Source organism: Palaemon carinicauda, chromosome 39 (assembly GCF_036898095.1).
Source record: "Palaemon carinicauda isolate YSFRI2023 chromosome 39, ASM3689809v2, whole genome shotgun sequence".
NCBI lineage: Eukaryota > Metazoa > Arthropoda > Malacostraca > Decapoda > Palaemonidae > Palaemon > Palaemon carinicauda.
Window position 1 is genome coordinate 7,609,208 of NC_090763.1, and position 20,611 is coordinate 7,629,818.

At 33.1% G+C, this 20,611-nt stretch overlaps 3 protein-coding genes across 3 annotated transcripts; all 3 read left to right on the forward strand.

Moving 5' to 3' along the window:
* The first annotated feature begins 4,278 nt into the window (after nt 1-4,278).
* LOC137630985 (uncharacterized) lies at nt 4,279-6,344 on the forward strand. Its single transcript, XM_068362516.1, has 2 exons — nt 4,279-4,369; nt 5,512-6,344. The coding sequence occupies exons 1-2, from the start codon at nt 4,358-4,360 to the stop codon at nt 6,214-6,216; spliced, it is 717 nt and encodes a 238-aa protein (XP_068218617.1). The 5' UTR covers nt 4,279-4,357; the 3' UTR covers nt 6,217-6,344.
* Nucleotides 6,345-11,496: 5,152 nt separating this feature from the next.
* On the forward strand, nt 11,497-15,202 carry LOC137631486 (uncharacterized). The gene is made up of 2 exons (XM_068363252.1): nt 11,497-11,562; nt 14,396-15,202. Exons 1-2 carry the CDS (start codon nt 11,551-11,553, stop codon nt 15,098-15,100), a joined length of 717 nt encoding a protein of 238 aa, XP_068219353.1. The 5' UTR covers nt 11,497-11,550; the 3' UTR covers nt 15,101-15,202.
* A 1,875-nt stretch (nt 15,203-17,077) lies between these two features.
* Nucleotides 17,078-20,357, forward strand: LOC137631487 (uncharacterized). Its single transcript, XM_068363253.1, has 2 exons — nt 17,078-17,157; nt 19,581-20,357. The coding sequence occupies exons 1-2, from the start codon at nt 17,146-17,148 to the stop codon at nt 20,283-20,285; spliced, it is 717 nt and encodes a 238-aa protein (XP_068219354.1). The 5' UTR covers nt 17,078-17,145; the 3' UTR covers nt 20,286-20,357.
* Nucleotides 20,358-20,611: the final 254 nt, after the last annotated feature.

Here is a 20,611-nt window from a genome sequence, read left to right on the forward strand (position 1 = left end):
AACATAGCGTGTTATATGTGTATGTATGTATGGATGTATGTATACATATATATACATTTATATATATATATATATATATATATATATATATATATATATATATACATATGTATGTATGTATGTATGAATGTATACACATATATATATTTATATATATATACATTTATATATATATACATATGTATGTATGTATATATACATATATGTATGTATGTATGTGTATATATAAATATATATATATATATATATATATATATATATATATATATATATATATATGATAAATTTTGCACATTTAGACGTGTTTTTCATATTCAAATAAGCCATATAAATTTTTGATACATTAATGTCTGGATTCTCTTAACGACCTCGGGATCAGAGCCCCAGGCGAAATCACACAAAGACAAGAGCTTGTGACCGGCCGGGAATCGAACCCTGGTCGGCAAGCTTGTATAGACAGTGACTAAACCAAGTGGTTTAGTCACTGTCTATACAAGCTTGCCGACCAGGGTTCGATTCCCGGCCGGTCACAAGCTCTTGTCTTTGTGTGATTTCGCCTGGGGCTCTGATCCCGAGGTCGTTAAGAGAATCCAGACATTAATGTATCAAAAATTTATATGGCTTATTTGAATATATATATATATATATATATATATATATATATATATATATATATATATATATATATATGTATATATACATACCTGTATATATATATATATATATATATATATATATATATTGTTTTACTATAACCATTATAAATGGACCGTTATTTTCTTCTACAATGATTACCTTTACTTACAACACCGAAGTTATTATCACTATATTACAGTATGTGCTTGATAAAACATTAGTGCAATTTCCTTCTGATATTTGGAAAATATTGTTCTTAATTGAAAATTTAGACCATTAATGTCAATTTAGGCAACAAAACTACTTTACAGTTAAGGTAGTTAGTGCTGCTGAACAGCCATATTTATACAAGAGATGTCAATCAATTTGTTTAAAGTCAAAACTAGGATACGTCTGGTAATCTCTTTATTTATTTAATCTATTTATTCAAGTATTATTAATCTATTAATCTATGAACACAATGTGTAAAAAAAAAAAAAAATATTAGGCAACATTAAAATCTTTTTATATTAAAATATGTCCTGTATATAAGATTTACGGAAAAATATGCTTAAAATATATCTAATAAAATCTTAGGGCAAATAATATATATTTTAACGGCTTCTCATAAGATTATTTATAATTGCACTAAAATCAATAAAAAACCAACCAGCAACTCAAAGGATGAAGGCTATACTGTTCTTAATTTTTTTTATTTTTTTTATTATCTTTCATATAACTTATTTATTCCCTTATTTCCTTTCCTCACTTAGTTATTTTTCCCTGCTGGACACCTTGGGCTTACATCATCTTGCTTTTCCAACTAAGGTTGTAGCTTAGCTAGTAGTACTAGTAATAATTTATAAATTTTGTTATTTCCTTTCCTCACTTGGTTATTTTTCCCAGTTGAACCCTTTTGGGCTTACATCATCTTGCTTTTCCAACTAGGGTTGTAGCTTAGCTGCTAATAATAATAATAATAATAATAATAATAATAATAATAATAATAATAATCTATTTTGTTTTCTTGGCTGCTATCAACTCTAAGATTTAATCCACTGTTGACATTTAGTCAGAAACTGACGTCTGAGAAATACATTAACTTTTTTGTTTACTAGACAACAAAAAACATACTTTAGCCAGATCTCATTTAAACCTGTTATCTATTCAGAAGAAGCAAGTATTTCTGCCCTTTTTTACCAATACAACAAATCGATTCTACCTTTTTTTCTTGCCATTTTTATGTATCAGCATTTTTAGAGTCGTCATGATGTTCAATCCCAATTTTTATAGATATTAAAATTAATTGTATTTAGAAAGCATACATATGGCTTTGCTAGTCATTGTTCTTTTCTGTATATATTTTTATTAATTTACTAGATTTAAAAATGACCATAATATAAATGCATCTAAAAGTAATTATAACTATCTATAATGTACCCATTCTATTTTTCTACTTTTTGAATCATGTTAATTAATGGCCCACATAGATCTGTTAATATTTCAATAAACGGGTTTCAAATTCCATTTTCGTGCACAGTTTTCATCCTCATTTTCCCAATTTCATGATGATAATGATTATTTTGTCATTAGAATTTTCGTCACTTTACGAAATACATTATTAAGGAACCAGCCACCCGTTGAGATACTACCGAAAAGAGAGATATGGGGTCCTTCGACTGGTCAGGCAGTACTACATTGGATCCCTCTCTCTGGTTAAGGTTCACTTTCCCTTTCCCTACACATATATCGAATATTCTGACCTATTTTTTTACAGATTCTCCTCTGTCCAGCTGACAGCACTGAGATTACCAAACAATTCTTCTTCACCCAAGGAGTTAACTACTGCACTGTAATTGTTCAGTGGCTACTTTCCTCTTGGTAAGGGTAGAAGACACTATTTAGCTATGGCAAGCAGCTCTTCTAGGAGAAGGACACTCCAAAATCAAACCATTGCTCTTTAGTCTTAGGTAATCCCATAACCTCTGAACCATGGTCTTCCACTGTCTTGGGTTAGAGTTCTCTTGGTTGACGGTACACTCGGGCACTCTATTCTACCTAATTTTCCTTCCTATTGTTTTGTTTAAAATTGTATAGTTTATATAGGAAATATTTATCTATATGTTGTTACTGTTTTTAAAATATTATATTTTCCGTATTTCCTTTCCTCACTTAGCTATTTTCCCAATTGGGGCCCCTGGGCTTATAGCATCCTGCTTTTCCAACTAGGGTTGTAGCTTAGCTAGTAATAACAATAAAAGAAACAACAATAACAGATCAATTATAATATCCATAACAAAGACATCGATGACTGTACCATTACATAACGTGTTTACTGTCTATTATCATAAACCATAAATATGGTCAGAGTCCTTAAGAAGAACGATCATAGGGGACGAGTAAGGAATACAATTAGGATTTTATCGAATCCTCTAATCAAGTCCCTACGAAAAAACTGGTCAAAGAGCAACGCCTTTGAAGGAGCTAGGTAAATTAACATCCTGCCAGAAATGTGGATTAAGGATGAAATTCTGACAATGAAATTATTTTTCTATTCAATTCTTGGGTTGAAGTTTTTATCCTCTTTGTTATTTTCAAGTTTATATAGTTAATATATGAGAGATTTATTTTAATTTTGTTATTGTTCTTAAACTTCTCTTGTAGTTTTTCCCTATTTCCTTTCTTCGCTGGGCTGTTTTCCCTATTGGGACCTTAAGCTTATGGCATCCTGCTTTTCCAACTAGGGTTGTGGCTTAGCAAGTGATAATAATAATAATAATAATAATAATAATAATAATAATAATAATAATAATAACAATATAAAAAACAAAAAAGTTGAGAATACAATTATTAGACATCCTCTGTTATACGTATGTTACAGATTATTATTATCATTACTATTAATTGCTAAGCTACAACCCTAGTTGGAAAAGCAGAATGCTATAAGCCCAGGGGCTCCAACAAAGAAAATAGCCCAGTGAGAAAAGGAAACAAGGAAAAATTAAATATTTCAAAAACAGTAACATCAAAATAAATCTTTCATACAAAATATCTCAAGAATAGTACCATTAAAATATATATATCCTATATAAACAATAAAAACTTTAACAAAACAAGAGGAAGAGAAATAAGATAGAATAGTGTGAGAGAGAGTGTAAGCTCAACTAAGAGAACTCTAACCCACGACAGTGGAAGATTTGCAAAAATCACTATTTTGGTTTTTTTTTTTTTTGGCCAAATAGAAAAAGACTAAACAAAAACGAAAGTAATTTTTTTAGGTATTAGTTGGTCTGTTGCTAACGGTAAAAAAAAATAACCTTGCTACCCGTGGACAACCCGTTTGACATGGTCCGAATTGTTGTTTCTTATTATACAGTTTCGATCTTACGTATAAGGCCCATAAGGTTGAATTTCAATTCGTCCCTTGGTAAGGTGCTTCCTCGCCTAATATTAATATTAATTTCATAATTTAAAAAAAGGGATGCATATGATTCTAAAGGAAATCAAGAATTATCATTAATGATTTAGAAGAAAAGTTAATATATATCAATTTCTTGAGAGGCAAATCTCGCAAACATACCAATGGTAATATGGACGAAGGGGGAGTGCAAATCTTGGCATTCAATGTCACCGCTTCACCAGGTGTTTTGGGGTATATAAAGGGGAACCACCACGCTATAATCACGCCAGATACCCTCAGTAGCCTTTTCGAAAAGGAGTTCTGGGACCAAGCGAAGGCAACATGAACAATTTGGTGAGTATACAATAAACAAAACTTCATTTTCGTTCTCGAAATGTTTCGTGGGCTTTCAATTTTTAGTCTATTTGGCAAAAGAAAAAAAACTAAAAAATTTTTCTTAATTTTCGTTGTTTCGTTAGCTTTCAATTTTTATTCTATTTGGCAAAAAAAAAAATAAGCTTTTTAAAAAAAGTTTTCTTAATTTTCGTTCTCTAAATGTTTCGTTCGCTTTCAATTTTTATTCTATTTGGTAAAAAAGAAAAAATTAGTAATGTTTTCTTAATTTTCGTTCTCTTAATGGTTCGTTGGCTTTCGATTTTTATTTAATTTAGTACAAAACACTTTTTAAAAATGTTTTTTCTAATTTCTTTCTTTAAATGTTTCGTTGGCTTTCAATTTTTATTCAATTTGGTGAAAAAAATTTTTAAAAATGTTTTCTCTATTTTCGTTCTCTAAATGTTTCGTTGGCTTTCAATTTTCATTCTATTTAGTAAAAAAAAATTTGTAAAAATTTTTCTTCATTTTCGTTCTCTAAATGTTGTAAAAATGTTTTCTTCATTTTCGTTCTCTAAATGTTTCATTGGCTTTCAATCTTTATTCTATTTGGTAAAAAAAAACTCTTTAAAAAGGTCGTTTTCAGTTTTGTTTCTTATTGAAACCGTTTTCCTTTCCTGACATTATTTATGAAATAAAAAAAAAATGAAATCAGTCATTTAACTGTATATTTCCATTAACTTATTAGTAATTTTAGTAATTTCGGTGTTGGTAGGATATCATCGTTGATGCAAGGAGAAAGGTTTCGTTTATTTTTACGCTTAGAAAGACTAACAATTATATGATATTTTTCTTGAAAACGATTTTTTTTCTAGCATCCACATTATTATTATTATTATAACTAAATTACAACTAATAAATAAGAAGCATTAAGTATCATTCAACGGATAATCGCATTAGAGTTTTTTCCTGTATCATAAATATGGTAATGGATGCAAAAAAAAAAAAAAAAAAAAAAAAAAAAAAAAAAAAAACACACACACACACACGCAGGGGTATAAGCGAATGTGATACTTCTTGGTAGTCGAATTGTAGCATAATATTTAACATTACAATTTTTCTTGGCCGTAATTAATGAAAACCTTATTTTCCTATCCTTCCAGGCCCTTATCTGTCTACTAGCCGTTGGCGTGAGCGCCGTTCCAGCTCCCCAATTCCGCGGCCTGATTGGCCAATCTGGAATCGTTCGACCCGATGGCAGGAACGTCCAGTTCACTCAGGCTCAGGCCGACAACTTCCTTCTTGTCGGACCCTCTGGAATCGTGACCAAGGACGGCAGCAACATCCAGCTCACCGACGACCTCCAGTTCGTCCACAGAGGTAAACGCAGCGCTGGATTCGTCAGTGCAAAGGGCAACATCGGACACTCTGGAATCCTCCGAGCTGACGGTACCACCGACCTCTTCAGCCACGACCAAGCCCACAACATCCTTCTGATTGGACCCTCTGGAATCGTCACCAAGGACGGCAGGAACATGCAGTTGACTGATGACCTCAGAATCGCCCACAGATCCAAGAGACACCTCATCGGAGACTCTGGAATGATCACTGCCGATGGCATCCCAATCCAGTTCTCCCGCCCTGGAGTCACTATTCTCTTGGAAGGTCCCTCCGCCTACGTCATGTCCGACGGCACCCTGGTGCAGAAGCGCGCCAAGAGATCCGCTGTCACCTTCGGCAACGTCGTTGGACATTCCGGCCTCATCACCAACACAGGACGTCAGATCCAGTTGCCCGCTGGTGTCACGGTAGTCAGTGCTGGTCCTTCTGGAGCTGTTCTCTCTAATGGGGATAACATCCAGTACTAGGAAGGCCCCGTCTACGATTACATTTTAACGAACGAACTCACTTGGTGTTATCAATCGTGTAAAAAAAAAAAATATCTTTTTGATTTATTAGAAGACTTTATGAGTAAAGCATTTATTATAAAAATATATTTCGATTTTTCTTTTAATTCCTAATTCAATAAACAAATATATATTGCGAGTGAAACGAAAATAAATAAGCCAGAACTTTTTCAAGCATTATGTCCAATATGTATAAAAAAATATACAGTATATATGGAGATACACAAAACCTTTTCACCACATTAAGGCATCCCTACCACATTATGGCATCCAAACTAAGAGAGGGATATATATATATATATATATATATATATATATATATATATATATATATATATATATATACTGTATATATATATATATATATATATATATATATATATATACTGTATATATATATATATATATACTGTATATATATAATATATATATATATATATATATATATATATATATTGCTAACAAAGGACAATGCTTACAATCGTCACTGTATTATCATTATACTGAAATTAGATCACAGACTTATCTATTACAGCCTGAGGACGGATCAACATGCCTGTTTCACGTTCACACACTTACATGAACCCCCTTGCCCCAATTACGCAATTAATTTCAATTTAAGAAGATGGAAGAAATAAAGAAGGAAAGGAGATAAGGTGGAGGGCTAAAAAAAATGGGCCACCTGCAAAGACCCTCAAATAGTGCCTGCCATGGGCGTGCTCCTAGATTTGCAATTTTCATGAACTGGGCGTGCTACTCGTTTTGCAAAGCGCCAGCATCTTCATTTTTGAGTACTTTATTTCAGAAGAGGAATGAAAGATGAATCTAAATAGTAATTCTCATTTTGAGATCATTAACGACAATCTATACCAAAAGTAATGAAAAAAAAAAAATAGCTATTTCTTTGGATACATAAAACAAGACATTCTTCTAACTAGATTCATTGTAGTTATCACTATATATTTCGTGTTCGACATCACTTGATGTATTCGACATTATACCTTCTGATGCCATTAACGAAAATAATGGAAAAAATCTATTTCTCTTTGGATACATAAAAAGACATTCTTCCACCTAGATTCATTGTAGTTACCATTATATACTTCATGTACGACACCAATTGATGTATTCGACATTAAACCTTATCAGGTCATTAACAATAAAAAGAAAAAATATATTTCTCTTTGGATACATATAAAAACATTGTTCCAACTAGATTCTTGCAGTTATCATTATATATTTCATGATCGACATCAGTTGATGTATTCGGCATTACACCTTCTGAGGTCATTAACGGAAACAATGAAAAGAAATCTATTTCTCTTTGGGTACATAAAAAAGACATTCTTTCACATAGATTCATTATAGTTATCATTATATATTTCGTATTCGACATAATACTTTATGACGTGATTAACGAAAAGAACGAAAAAATAATCTATTTCTCTTTGGATACATAAAAAAGACATTCTTCCAACTAGTTTCATTTTAGTTATCATTACATATTTCATGTTCGACATCACTTCATGAATTCGACATTACACGATGGAAGCTCCACTATACTTTTATCAAATCCAAACCATTTGGTAGTTATCCCTGGGATATGTCAGTCTTCCCTACAGGCGTGTCCCAATGTTCGACAAGTCCACTACCTGAACTGTTAGTTGTTCAGCCTCATGCTACTGTGATAATTATGAGGCAGGGAAATGGCTGCCATCGTCGGATGGTGGTCGTGTGGTTATGAACCAGCGAGAATTGGGACAAGAAAGTATTAACTGTGTTTTTTTCACTCGATATTATGATACACATAAATAACACACACATACGCGCATATACATACATACACACACACACACACACACACACATATATATATATATATATATATATATATATATATATATATATATAGATAGATATATAGATATATAGATATATACATACATCCATACGTATATATATGTATATATTTGTGTGTATATATATGTATATATATATATATATATATATATATATATATATATATATATATATATATATATATATATATATATATATATACACACACACAAAACTACACGACCAATTTCAACGAAACTTTGTAGAAAAGTGGAGTATGACCCAAGGATCATTCCATTAGATTACGCAGTAGTGTTAGGAGCAAAATAAGACTGTTTTGCGTGGCGAAGGCATGTTCTCTACTGAGTGGCCTCTGCAGTTATCATTGTTATTATTATTATTACTTGCTAAGCCACAATCCTAGTTGGAAAAGCAGAATGCTATAAGCCCAAGGTTTCATATATAAAGCATAAAAACTTGAAAATAACAAGAGGATACAAACTTTAAAATACCATGAGGAAGAGACACAAGATAGTATAGAGTGCCCGAGTGTACCCTCAAGCAAGAGAACTCTAACCCAAGACAGTGAAAGACCATGGTACAGAGGCTATGGCACTACCCCATACTAGAGAACATTGGTTTGATTTTGGAGTGTCCTTTTCGAAGAGCTGCTTACCATAGCTAAAGAGTCTCTTCTACCCTTACCATGAGGAAAGTGGCTACTGACCAATTACAGTGCAGTAGTTAACCCCTTGAGAGAAGAAGAATTCGAGTGTCCTTTTAGAAGAGTTGCTTACCATAGCTAAAGAGTCTCTTCTATTTTGCCAAGAGGAAAGTACCCACTGAACAATTACAATACAGAAGTTAACCTCTTGAGAGAAGAAGAATAGTTTGGTGTTCACTCTCCCGGGAACAGAGGTAATACCCTGATTGTTTACTCATTACTTGATAACATGAGCGTGTTTTCATTTCCAAAAAGGATAAAATTCCGAAAAAAAGATATCAAGATTAATGAAATGATAAAATATGTGATTAATGAAATGATAAAATATGTGAAGGAATATGATATTATTATCATTATTATTACTTGCTAAGCTACAACCCTAGTTGGAAAATCAGAATGCACTCGGGCTCACTATTCTATCTAATTTCACTTCCCCTTGTTTTGTTAAAGAATTTATAGTTTCTATAAAAATATTTATTTTAATGTTGTTACTGTTCTTAAAATATTAAATTTTTCCTTGTTTCCTTTCCTGACTGGGCTATTTTCCTTGTTGGGGTGCCTGGGTTTATAGCATCCTGCTTTTCCACATAGGGTTGTAGCTTAGCAAGTAATAATAATAATAATAATAATAATAATAATAATAATAATAATAATAAGCCCAAGGATTCCAACAGGAAAATAGCCCAGTGAGGAAAGGAAATAAGGAAACTACAAGAAAAGTAATTAACAATTGAAATAAAATATTTTAAGAACAGTAACAGCTAATATACGTTAAAGAGACCAGTGTAATATGTACTTATGAAAAGGGAGGTGTCCCAGTTTCCAAAAAGGAGAAAATTCCGAAAGCATAGGTATCAAGATTAACGAAATGATAAAATATGTAAATGGATATGATACGTTTATTATACGTTAAAGAGACCGTTGTGATATGTACCAATAACTAACTAACGATCCACGAGAAATGAATTTCAATTTATCTAGGAAGAGACTATTTTTCGATAAAAGATACTGTTAGTGGAGTTCTGATTTCAGAAGTTTATTACGTTTCATTGTGATGGTTAAATGAAACTTTGGGGATTTCTCTAAGTTCATGATTAGTTTGATTACTTTTTGATAAAAATTGAATGAGGATATAAAATTTGACCAAAATATTGACGAAATTATAAGTACTAAAATAAAAAGATAATGTCAATTTATAAATATTTTTTTTCAAATCCTTTAAATCATCATCATCTCCTACGCCTATTAACGCAAAAGGCCTCGGTTAGATTTCGCTAGTCGTCTTTATCTTGAGCTTTTAATTCAATACTTCTCCATTCATCATCTCCTACTTTCCGCTTCATAGTCATCAGCCATGTAGACCTGGGTCTTCAAACTCTTCTAGGGCCTTGTGGAGCCCAGCTGAACGTTTTGTGAAGTAATGTTTCTTGGGGAGTGCGAAGAGCATGCCCAAACCATTTCCACCATCTACCCCTCATCACGACCTCATCCACATATGGCACTCGAGTAATCTCTTTTATAGTTTCATCTCTAATCCTGTCCTTCCCCATGTTTTGAATACTTATAAAGAATTCAAGAATACTCCATTAACAATTGAAATGAAAAAAGGGGTTCTTTTATACTCGAAAAATAATTCCCTGATAAACAATAATTTAATTATAAATATCTTTTTAAATATTTTAAATACTTTTCAAGAATTCAAGAATACTCCATATAAAATCAAAATGAAGAAAGGGATTATTTTATACTGGAAATATAATTCCCTGATAACCAGTAGTTCAAAAAAATGAAATGAACTATAAATAAATAATTCAGACTTGTATTTCAACTTCTTGAATCTCTTCAGGCTACTATTCTAAAAATCGCAATCAGTTAAGTGAGAAAAACGTGTTCGCCTTACCGATTAGGAGCGCGCATAGATGCTACAATCCAATAAAAAACTGTGTCCTTGAGCAACTAACCCACTGTATAGTAATATATACTAGATTTCACCCTCTCATAAGATGGTGTAAGTTTACGTCTTAACTTATCTATGCTATAAGTTTGCCTTCGGTGTAAATAGATTATACAATCTTTGAACGGCAGTATAACTGTTTTTTAAAAATAGAATAGCAAACTTACACCATCTGATAATGAGACGGTGAAGTCTATATATATATATATATATATATATATATATATATATATATATATATATATATATATATATATATATATATACATATATACATATATATATATATATATAAATATATAAATACACACACATATATATATATATATATATATATATATATGTGTGTGTGTATATATATAAAGACTTCACCGTCACATTATCAGATGGTGTGAGTTTGCATCGTAACTTATCTATAGTATATGCTTGCCTTCTGTGTAAATAGATTATATAATAGCTGAACGGCAGTATGAGTGATTTTTTTTTTAAATAGAATAGCATGATGAGAAACAAAAAAGAATGAAGAATCTATGGACGAAAGGTTTCGTATCACCCCCCCCCCAAAAAAAAAAAAAAATAGGTTGAAGAATCTATGGTCGAAAGGTCTCCGTAGTCAGACCCACCCGGTAACAGACGACCTTGCTCGACTACGCCCCTAATAGGGAACGGATGCTGGTGCCCTGATCGGGTATAAAAGGGCGTCCACACAGATGCTCTTCACCACTTAGTCCTCAGTAGCCTTTCGTGCAAAGGATTTCTGAGTTTTAGCAAGCCCACCATGAACGGATTGGTAAGTTGTGAATTCACTCAGTTCTTTTTCTTACTTGTTCTTGTATTTCAATAAACATATTTGCATTACTATATAGAGGGATTATTCTTCTTATAGTTCATATTGTAATTGTTCTTGTTTCAAAAATATATCCGCATTATTATATAGAGGAATTTTCCAATTTCAAAAATATATTCGCATTATTTTATAGATGAATTTTCTTTCATATAGTTCATTATGTAATTGTTCATATGTTTAAAAAATATACTCGCATTACTATATAGATGAATTTTCCTTTTTATAGTTCATTATCTAATTGTTCTTGTGTTTCTAAAATATATTCGCATTAGTATATAGATGAATTTTCCTTCTTATAGTTCATTTTCTAATTGTTCTTATGTCTCAAAAATATATTTGCATAAGTACATAGAGGCATTTTCCTTCTTATAATTCATTATTTAATTGTTCTTGTGTTTCAAAAATATATTTGCATTACTATATAGATGAATTTTCCTTCTTATAGTTCATTATGTAATTGCTCTTATGTTTCAAAATATATTCGCATTAATATACACAGGAATTTTCCTACTTATAGTTCCTTATCTAATTGTTCTTGTGTTTCAAAAATATATTCGCATTACTATATAGATGAATTTTCCTTCTTTTACTAAATAGAGGAATTTTCCTTCTTATAGTTCATTATGTAATTGCTCTTATGTTTCAAAATATATTCGCATTAATATACATAGGAATTTTCCTACTTATAGTTCATTATCTAATTGTTCTTATGTTTCAAAAATATATTCGCATTACTATATAGATGAATTTTCCTTCTTATAGTTCATTATCTAATTGTTCTTAATGTTTCAAAAATATATTCGCATTACTAAATAGAGGAATTTTCCTTCTTATAGTTCATTATGTAATTGCTCTTATGTTTCAAAATATATTCGCATTACTATTTAGACGATTTTTCCTTCTTATAGTTCATTATGTAATTGCTCTTGTTTCAAAAATATATTTGCACTACTAAACAGAAATAAGATTTGTAATGTCAAATAAAAGAAATCTACTCAGAATCATAAGAGGAAAATATAAACAACTATATAAACAACTAAACATAAAACGGAAAATAAAATCGCCAGACCCAAAACTGAAAAGCAGACCTCGGTATCATCCGGCAGATGGCCCCCGTTGTATTCGAAACTTTCATGCTTCTGCATTTCCCTTCTCCGTCCAGTGAATTTCCCTTTGTTGATATATGCTCGCTCTGGTGGATTATGACTGCCATACATTACGCTTGATCTTTATGCATTTCCGCCATATATATGGAATTACCCCTACGGACCTCTCTCTCTCTCTCTCTTCCCTATAGCAAGGGCAGGAAGTGAGAGGGATCTCTGGAAACTAGTGTATGATCTCTTTTTGTTCGTGTTTGGTAGCACACACAGATACATACAAACCCTCACAGATAGATAGATAGATAGATAGATCACTTATTGACCACAGCTACAAAATTTCATCATATATATATATATATATATATATATATATATATATATATATATATCTATATATATATATATAGATATATATATATATATATATATATATATATATATATATATATCTATATATATATATATATATATATATATATATATATATATATATATATATATATATATATATATATCGAGGTCGTTAAGCGAATCCAGACATTAATGTATCAAAATATATGGCTTATTTTAAATATGACAAATACACGTTTAAATGTGCAAAATGTAACATATATACATATATATATATATATATATATATATATATATATATATATATATATATATATATATATATATATATATATGAATATATATATATATATATATATATATATATATATATATATATATATATGTCACGTACAACAAAATGCCCACAAAGTTACCCGTTTACAATTATTCATTATCAAACAGCTATACTCCACACAATAACAATATATAAAAGAACCCAGACAAAATATACAAAGAAGAGAACAAAAGATGAGTCGGCCTACCACATTAAGGGTACACCATCAAAATCACACACATAAATGGAATATAAATCCACCAGAAATTATTTTCTGATAATTGTTTCTGGTTGGGTCAAGACTCAAATCTATATCTCTAAGTGGAAACAATTCCAACCGAACACTATACCAATGAGCTATCAATTGTTACTGTTAGAATAGTTTTATATTTAGAGGCATAGGTTCTGAGTCCTCGGCCAATTTATTTATATTTCTTAAATTGAATTTGATATGTCCATTTTTGTTCTCTCTCTCTCTCTCTCTCTCTCTCTCTCTCTCTCTCTCTCTCTCTCTCTCTCTCTCTCTCTCTCTCTCTCTCTCTCTCTCTATATATATATATATATATGTATGTGTATATAAATATATATATATATATATATATATATATATATATATATATGTATGTGTATATATATATATATATATATATATACACACACACACATATATATATATATATATATATATATATATACAAACAAAAGTTAACAAATATTCGCTTTCCATTATTTGTAATACCTTAATAAAAAAAAAACTACTATAGTGAAAATATCGGGCCACGTCTTGAATAGGAATATCAAATGTTAATACATAAGCAATATAACATAATCGGCAATTACTATACGACTATACATCCTTTAATGTAAAAAGACATGTATCTATAGAAAATTAATTCAAAAACTCGAAACATCAACTAAGGCGTACGATTGTGCGTTTAAAATTTCTTCTACGTACCATCACGTCTCTTACTTTTTATATATATTTATTCATTTGCACCTTTTCCAGGCTGTTATTTGCCTTTTGGCTGTTGGCGTCAGCGCCGTCCCAGCTCCTCAATTCCGCGGCCTGATTGGCCAATCTGGAATCGTCCGACCCGATGGCAGGAACGTCCAGTTCACTCAGGCTCAGGCTGACAACTTCCTTCTTGTCGGACCCTCTGGAATCGTGACCAAGGACGGCAGGAACATCCAGCTCACCGACGACCTCCAATTCGTCCACAGAGGTAAACGCAGCGCTGGATTCGTCAGTGCAAAGGGCAACATCGGACACTCTGGAATCCTGCGAGCTGACGGTACCACCGACCTCTTCAGCCACGACCAAGCCCACAACATCCTTCTGATTGGACCCTCTGGAATTGTCACCAAGGACGGCAGAAACATGCAGTTGACTGATGACCTCAGAATCGCCCACAGATCCAAGAGACACCTCATCGGAGACTCTGGAATGATCACTGCCGATGGCATCCCAATCCAGTTCTCCCGCCCTGGAGTCACTATTCTCTTGGAAGGTCCCTCCGCCTACGTCATGTCCGACGGCACCCTGGTGCAGAAGCGCGCCAAGAGGTCCCTTGACAACTTCGGACACACCGTTGGGGATTCTGGCATCATCACCAACACCGGAAAACTGATCCAACTTCCCGCCCACGCCACAGTCGTTCAAGTAGGTCCATCAGGAGCTATCCTCTCCAATGGACAAAACGTCCAGTTCTAAAATGGGAGTCTGAGAGTTTTTTTTTTTGTCTCATTCATTCCCCCTTGGTGGTGCACTGAACGCATAGATCTATTTTCATATAATGATATATAAAAAGATACATCATATAAATAAAATGATTTTAAATCAAGCTTTTGTTTTCTTGTTACATTAATTACCTATTCTTATGTAAACCAGCCTTTGATTATTCATGTATTGGACTGGCAAAAGTAAGAAGCTTTCAACAAGGTTTTCTTTCTTTAGACGTAGCAAAATATGAATCGGAAAGAAAATGAATGCATTGAAAGCACATATCTTACGCGAAAAGAGAGAACATGTCTATGTAGTGCCAGTTATACGCAAATTACAGTAGGAACTTAATGTATGTATGTATGCACATATTTGTGTGTTACATGCCCTCAACAACCGAATTCTGATATCATACACCCGGTAAACTATATCTCAGAAATATATATATATATATATATATATATATATATATATATATATATATATATATATATATATATATATATAAATCAAAATGAAAAAGGGGTTCTTTTATTCTTGGAAAAGAATTTCCTGATAAACAGGCCGATGTGGTAACGTCCCTGACTGGTGAACGCCAGACTGGGGTTCGAGTCCCGCTCAAACATGTTAGTTTCTTTGTTTGCTACAATCTCACCATCGTTGTGAGCTAAGGATTTGGGGTTTTCGGGGATCCTTTATGTATATCTGCTGAATCATCAGCAGTCATTGCCCAGCCCTCCTTGGTACTACCTCGGGTGGAGAGGGAACTTGGGCGCTGATCACATGTATATATGGTCAGTCTGTAGGGCATTGTCCCTTGCCCCTGCCATTCGTGAGCGTCTTTTAAACCTTTAGGAAATGAAATTACCTATTGATACACACTCAGGCTTTTATTTCTACTTCTTGGATCTCTTCAGTCTACTATTCTAAAAATCCAAGTCAGTTACGAAAGAAAAACTTGTTCGCCATTACTGATTAGGCGCGCACATTAATACTACATGTGAATAAAAACAATTTCTTTGGGCAATTAACCTTAAATAAATTTAAAATTCGATTTTAAAGTATCTTTATGGTATAAGTCTACATTCGAAAATTATCTACAGTCTACATTTGCCTTCAGAATAAATTGATTTATTAATCGTTGGACGGCAGTTATATAAAAAAAAAAAAAAAAAAAAAAAAAAAAAAAAAAAAAAAAAAAAAAAAACACACACACACACACATTGAGAGCAAATATCAGGATAAAGAATTTAAGGCCTAACGATTCCTAATAGGATTGATTGATTGATTGATTTGAGGTTTTCTGGCATCCTGACATCTGAGGTCATTGACGCCGATATCGTTTATTATAAATAAAAAAAAAATATAAGTATATTCAATTAAAACCATAAAAGCAAAGATGTAATTTTAAGAATTAAATATCTTCCAGAAGACCTGCTTCTGAAATAGAGCTAAAAATACCACTAGCATGGTAGGACACATCATGTTCAAGAATCTTGGCAAGGATGAACCTGCCATCCTCATCTGGAGCCTCAAATAGATTTCTATTTCTTTCGGGCTTGAGGCTGCACTCGGGCACACCGTTCTCATTTCTATTCCTCTTGTTTTGTTAAAGTTTTTATAGTTTACATAGGAAATGTTTATTTTAATGTTATTAATGTTCTCAAAATATTTTAGTTTAATTGCTAATTACTTCTCTTATTTCTTTGTTTCCTTTCCTCACTGGACTATTTTCCTTGTTGGAGTCCCTGGGCTTATATCATCCTGCTTTACCAACTAGGATTGTAGCTAAGCAAGTAATAATAATAATAATAATAATAATAATAATAATATAGGTGGGGCATTCGGTCAACAAATGCCTCACTTCCTAGTAAGACATACCCCGTAACAAGTGTCCTTGCTCGACTACGGCCCGAGTAGAGGACAGATGCTGGTGCCCTGATCGGGTATAAAAGATCACCCCGAAAGATGATCTTCACCACTTAGACCTCAGTAGCCTTTCGTAGAAAGGATTCCTGAGTTACGGCAAGCCCCCGATGAACGGACTAGTAAGTTGTGACTTCACTGCGTTCACCTTTTCAAATTGTTCAAAATTATAGTCGCATTATTATATAAAGGAATTCTCATTCCTATAGTTCATTGTGAATGCATATTATTGAATAATACGAATTACCATTTACAACATTTTATAAGCGTATCTATAAACTAATAACGTTACAATTATTCGCTTATCTGTTAGGAACTGTAACAACTAATTCTAAATAAAATGTTCAATGATCAATGAATTATAAAGCATAAATGATGAACATATTTATCTGATTGATAAATGTATGATTAGAATGTTTTATTAAATTTAGGAATACTTAAACAAAATAACTTTTATCAAGAACTGTAACAACTAATTTTAAATAAAATGATCAATGATCAATTAATTCTAAAGCATAAATGGTGAACATATTCATCTGATTGATAAATGTTTGATTAAAATGTTACATTCAATTTAGGAATATTTTTAATAACTTATCAAGGTAAGCCGTTATAACTAATTCTAATTTACATATCAATGTGGATTTGTAATGTTATATTAAGGATATCTATTCAGAATAATAAGACACAAATATAAACAGCTACACAAATATCGAAAATATAATCGTACGACTCTAAACTTAAAAACAGGCCTCGGTATCTATTGTTTTATCCTAAACCTTCAAGCTTTCGCATTTCCCTTCTCCGTCTTATGAATTCGCCTATGTTGATATATACTCGCTTTGGTCGATTATGACTGCCATACATTAATGTTGTTTTTTATTGTTGTTACAATCTAAGCTATAACTTTGGTTGGTAAGGCAAGATGCTATAAGCACAAGGGCTCCAACAGGGAAACATAGACCAGTGAGAAATGGAAGCACAGAAATAAATAACCTATAAGAAGAAAATAATAAGCAATCAAAATAAAATATTCTAAGAGCAGTAATAATATTAATTAGATCGTTCATAAGGTAACTATAAAAGAAAACAGAGGAAGAAAAATAAGATAGAGCAACGTGCCTCAAGCAAGAGAATTCTAATCCAAGACAGTCGAAGGCCATGACACAGAGCCCAAGGCACTTACCAAGACTAGTACAAAGGTTTGATTTTGGAGTGTCATTCTCCTAGAAGAACTGCTTAACATAGCTATAGTCTCTTCTACCCTTACCAAGAGGAAAGTAGCCACTGAACAGCTACAGAGCAGTAGTTGACTACTTGAGCGAATAGATGAATTATTTGATAATCTCAGTGCTGTCAGGTGTATGAGGACAGAGGAGAATCTGTAAAGAATAGGCCAGACTATTCGGTGTACGTGTTGGCAAAGACAAAGTAAGCTGTGGTCTAACCAAATAGCCAGTTAAAAGACACAATAACTCGCAAATGGAAGAATCTCAACGGAGTGGGTGGTGCCCTGGCCACCGTACTACCAACTACGCTTAATCTTTATGCATTTCCGCCATCCATGGAATTATCGCTATAGAGCCTCTCCTTCATAAAGCACGGGGAGGGAGCGAGAGGGATCCCTCGAAGCTAGTGTATTATCAGTGTTCTTGTTCGTGTCTGGTACCATTCTCTCTACATGGCTAAACCACCTCAACACATTCATATCCACTCCAGCTGCTAAATCATTTCTTAAACCCATTCCCACCCTCGCTACACGCACACACACACACACACACTCTGCAATTTACTCACAACCTGGCCCATACACACTAACAAAAGCCCAACATTCCCCAACCAATCTAACATTAACCTACATGATACCTCCTTACATTCTACTACTTTACCTGTCATCCATTAACTCAGCAATAAAGCCACAGCCTCTCTTGCTCTCCCCCTTTCAATCACAGACACTATTAGCCACTTCACCAACAATCACTTCATCCCCCCTTTTATCTTTGTCTCACACAAGGCCAAAACATACTTCTAATCTCACATCTTTTGCTCTCATTCCGACACCCCAAAACTAGAGTGCAGTAAGCAATCATTCTCCCCCAGCTCCTCTTCATTTCTTATCTCTCAGGAAATAAAGATAGAGAAGCGGAGGATTCCAGCCCTTCATTTCGTCTGTTTTAGTCACCTACTTCTGCATGCAAGGATACATTGACGCTAATTTAATTGTTGTTATGCACCCGTGGTCACAGGGATATATATATATATATATATATATATATATATATATATATATATATATATATATATATATATATATAGCAAGAATCGGATCATGTCTTGAGTATAAATATCAAACATTAATGCATACAGAATATTCGGTAATTACTATACGACTATAATTCATTTTATGAAACAGGAAATATATTCATAGAAAATCAGTTTAAAGAATCTAATATCAACTAAGGCATACGATTGTGTTTTATATTTCTTCTAAGTACAATAATTTTTCCTACCGTTCATATGTATTTATTCATTTGCAACTTTCCAGCCTGTTATTTGCCTCCTAGCTATTGGAGTGAGCTCTGTTCCACCTCCCCAATTCCGCGGCCTGATTGGCCAATCTGGAATCGTCCGAGCTGATGGCAGGAACGTCCAGTTCACTCAGGCTCAGGCCGACAACTTCCTTCTTGTCGGACCCTCTGGAATCGTGACCAAGGACGGCAGCAACATCCAGCTCACCGACGACCTCCAGTTCGTCCACAGAGGTAAACGCAGCGCTGGATTTGTCAGTGCAAGGGGCAACATCGGACACTCTGGAATCCTCCGAGCTGACGGTACCACCGACCTCTTCAGCCACGACCAAGCCCACAACATCCTTCTGATTGGACCCTATGGAATCGTCACCAAGGACGGCAGGAACATGCAGTTGACTGATGACCTCAGAATCGCCCACAGATCCAAGAGACACCTCATCGGAGACTCTGGAATGATCACTGATGATGGCATCCCAATCCAGTTCTCCCGCCCTGGTGTTACAATCCTCTTGGAAGGTCCTTCTGCTTACGTCATGTCTGACGGTACCCTGGTGCAGAAGCGTGTAAAGAGGTCACCTGGCAACTTCGGACACATCATTGGGGATTCTGGCATCATCACAAATACCGGAAATGTGATCCAACTTCCCGCCAACGCCACAATAATCCAAGTAGGACCATCAGAAGCCATTCTCTCCAATGGGCAAAATATCCAGTTCTGAAATGGGAATCCGAGTGTATTTTGCCTCATTCATTCCCGTGGTGGTGCATTGAACGCATAGATCTATTTTCATATCATGATATATAAAAAGAAACATCATATAAATAAAATTATCTTAAATCAAGCATCTATTTTCTTGTTACATTAATAACCTATTCATAAGTAAATTAGGCTTTGGTCATTAATGTATTGGACTAGGATAAAGTATAAACCTTTCAAATATTTTTTTCATTAGACGTAACCAAATAAGCATTAGAAAGAAAATAACTGTAATAAAGGCACAAATCTTAAGTGAAAAGAGAACATATCTATGTAGTGCCAGTTATA